General features: G+C 36.7%; 1 protein-coding gene across 1 annotated transcript; it reads right to left on the bottom strand.

The window, feature by feature from the left end:
- Nucleotides 1-246: 246 nt before the first annotated feature.
- LOC108578459 (chymotrypsin-2-like) lies at nt 247-3,354 on the bottom strand. The gene is made up of 5 exons (XM_017941805.1): nt 3,309-3,354; nt 3,011-3,140; nt 1,980-2,235; nt 1,218-1,346; nt 247-489 (listed from the first exon to the last, which is right to left on the bottom strand). Exons 1-5 carry the CDS (start codon nt 3,352-3,354, stop codon nt 247-249), a joined length of 804 nt encoding a protein of 267 aa, XP_017797294.1.

Raw genomic sequence — 3,354 nt, forward strand, 5'->3', positions numbered from 1 at the left:
ATGACCTTGGGTGACAAAGACATCAGGCCCCCAACACTCCTGAATCTCGCGTTCCTTACAATAATTCGAAGGATAGTGGGCGATGCTTCAACAGAAAACCGTGGTACCGATCGTGTGTTATAAGAAACCGACGGATCGTATGATTTGCTCAATTTCACATTGCAATTTATTTGTACAGTATCAGGGTAATCTTTCCAACTCGCTGCCATCGATCAACCCGGAATCAAAGTTGAAAAATTCGAATGCTTAACATTGTTGGTACAGTGAATGTAAATACATCACGATCGTTGACACAGCAAACATCACTGCGGCGGTCCCCATATTAGGATGCGTTTGAATTCCCGAACTGGTGGCGTGATTATCAATCCACGTTTTGTAATAATACACTGCGGTGTAGAGGTCGGGATAGTCGATCGTACATAGTGTGGCGTAAGAGACAATTCCGATGAGTTCACCGTACAAAATCAAAGGATCGCCAGCGTTCTTGCCCTGAAGGAGAAGAGTCTTCACATAAATTTGGGAAGGGTAGGATGATAGGATAGAATGTTTAGAACGAAGCGATAGTTGCGCGAAGGAAGAGTGCTTGAGCTATATGTAGAGAGATAGTAGTGTGAAAGAAGAATGCTTGCAATGACACCTTATCCATAAATAATCGACTCTCTTACGTGCACGGAATAGCGAAAAATAGAGGTGTTTAATATTTTTAACTACGATGCCTCCTTCCAAAAAAATCTAAAAGAATTACGAGTTAATAAACACGACGGGCAACTTCTACTGTAAAAATATAAATGTCATTTGATAACTTCGATAAAAAAAATTGGCACTTTAAACGTTATTTAATTTTTCAAAAATAGGTTTTTCGTTCAAAAAATCTGAAAAAATTCTCAGATATGTAACACTCTGGTTATAGTATCACAGATTTTTCTCGTAACATTTTGTGGGATAGAACGAAAGAAATGAAGTATTAAATGAAAATGATGTTTAGGTCGATAACTATCCTAACAATAGGGGTAGAGAGTTAAAACTTTGTCGAAATGGTCCTCCTAGGAAGCTCTTTCAATTGACGTATCACACGTTTCATTTCGTTCCTCTATTGAGAATTTGATAAGCGTCGCTCTAACGAGGAGAAACCAGCAATACCGGGGAATAAAACGTTTGTTTGTGAAAGGAGAAATAAGTGAGAAGGGAATAAGCGAAAAATAAGATATTACACTTACCGTGCATCTTTTTCGATATGAATCCTCCAATGCGCATATATTTCCTTCCATCACAGGCCAACACATTTGGCATGTATCTTGCATTATTAAGGTCACGTTTGTCTGGTACAACCAGGCATATAATTCAATCTGAAAAAAGAATTGTAAAATCTAGTTCGTATCGCGTTCGGTTACGTGCACAATATCGTCGAATAAGTGGCACAACCGGAGAGAAGCGAATCTACGCGAAAAAGTAAGTAGAAAATGAAGAGTAACATTTTTTCACGCGACGCTTCGTTTCTGGATAAATATCACTGCAAACTTTTTGAGTCTATCACATTAGATAGCGAAGAATAAACGATGTAACGAAAGTAACAAGCAATATTTCTGCTGGATCGATCATAATGGTAAAAATAAATTACAAAGCTTGGTAAATGGTAAAATACCTCACCCCAAGATTTCACACCAATACATTTTTATCTTATAGAGCTACAAATCTAGAAGACAGCTGGAACAGATAATTATTCTTGCTCTTGAACATTTAAAAACAGCAAATACTTGAGAAAACGCTCCGAAAAGTGTAAGTGGACGCGCGCTTTCACGAAAATTCAACGTCGATTTACTCGGAAATGAAGCTTCGTATGAAAAAATCTTACTCTACATTTACGACTTATTTCTTAACGTAGATTCATACGCGACATGTCAATAATTTCTCTGTAAATTGTTATAAAAATGTCGCGAGAACTTGTAAGTTATTAATTGCAATTTTTCGAAACCACTTACACTTTGCGTTAGACTTCCCCAACTAGTCACAACTGCATTTTGCTGCATAGGGAACAGGTAGGTAGCAGAAAGTCTGATTGGCTGAACTCGCTCATTGTATACAATGTCTTTAGCCACGCGTATCAATGCAATATCACCCCGGCTCGTCAAAATGTCATAATGCCAATGGCAAATCAGTTGATCAGCTGAATAAGTGTCACCACCACTTAATAAATACTTGTGCCCAGCCCTGACCGTGATATCTGACGGATGTTTCCTGCAAAATTGCTCGGTTGCACAATTACCAAGAAAATCGGAAATTCTTAAAAAAAAGACAAACTAAAGGAAGATGATTTTTTCATTCTTTAAATTACAAATTGTAAATTGCAATTTCATTTTTTACCGATTGAAAATCACTTTAGCAGCATTACAGGTGACAAAGTTGAAAGTAACGTTTTCGATAACACAGATGTCTGTTTCAGTAGTTGAAAATCGTCGCATGTCGACAGTTCGCATAGTAATATTTCTGCAATTTTACCAATCATCTCGAAACGATCGAACGTTACATTCGTACAATTGCGATAAGAATATGTTATATCAATTTCCCGATAGCGACATGTGCTATCGTACCTTCGATTTCTACCTGTTATTTTATCTCTAGTTAGCGAGTACCGTTAATTTCGTATCGTCGAAATATCGAAAATAAGCGTATGTATTTTGTAATTGAAAATAAAATTGAAAACAGTATCTTATTAAAAATACATTTCGATTGTTTCTTATTAAATATGTCTTAAATGATAAAGTCTTCTACTGTTTTTCAATATGGACGCTACTTCAGTTCTAACAAATTTTAAATAGACACAAATGTCAATACGAAAAATCTCGTGCTTTTCTTTATACAAAATTCAGTGACAATACACTGCAATTTTCGCTCGAGCAATAAGTACATAATTGAATGGTTTAGTGTTCGACATGTGCAAAGTGCTGATAAAAAAGCAAACCGTTGAAACTATCGGTCTAAAACCATTTTTCCTTTTCTAATCAACACTTACTGGTAGACACACTGTGCAGCAGTGAGGATGAAACGATGATTAATAATGGATCCGCTGCATATTGGAAAACCTTCCTTTTCGACTGACACTTGGTAAGGATAGTCCACCCATATCTCGATACCCACTGTGCCTAAAATCATAAGAAAACTACTAGCAACAAGTTCACTTTCGATAAAAACACCTGATGATTCTCTCTTGCGAATGATTTTACCGTTAGAATTCTTCGTAGATCTCGCGCGTAGATCTTCGAAAGTGAAGAATGAAAAATGGAGTTTTCGTTGGAACGAAGAAAACTTACCTCTGATTAGAACGTTGACTATTAGAAAGACAGCCAATGGGTGCAT

The sequence above is a fragment of the Habropoda laboriosa genome, unplaced genomic scaffold (assembly GCF_001263275.1).
Source record: "Habropoda laboriosa isolate 0110345459 unplaced genomic scaffold, ASM126327v1 scaffold59, whole genome shotgun sequence".
In the NCBI taxonomy this organism is placed as follows: domain Eukaryota; kingdom Metazoa; phylum Arthropoda; class Insecta; order Hymenoptera; family Apidae; genus Habropoda; species Habropoda laboriosa.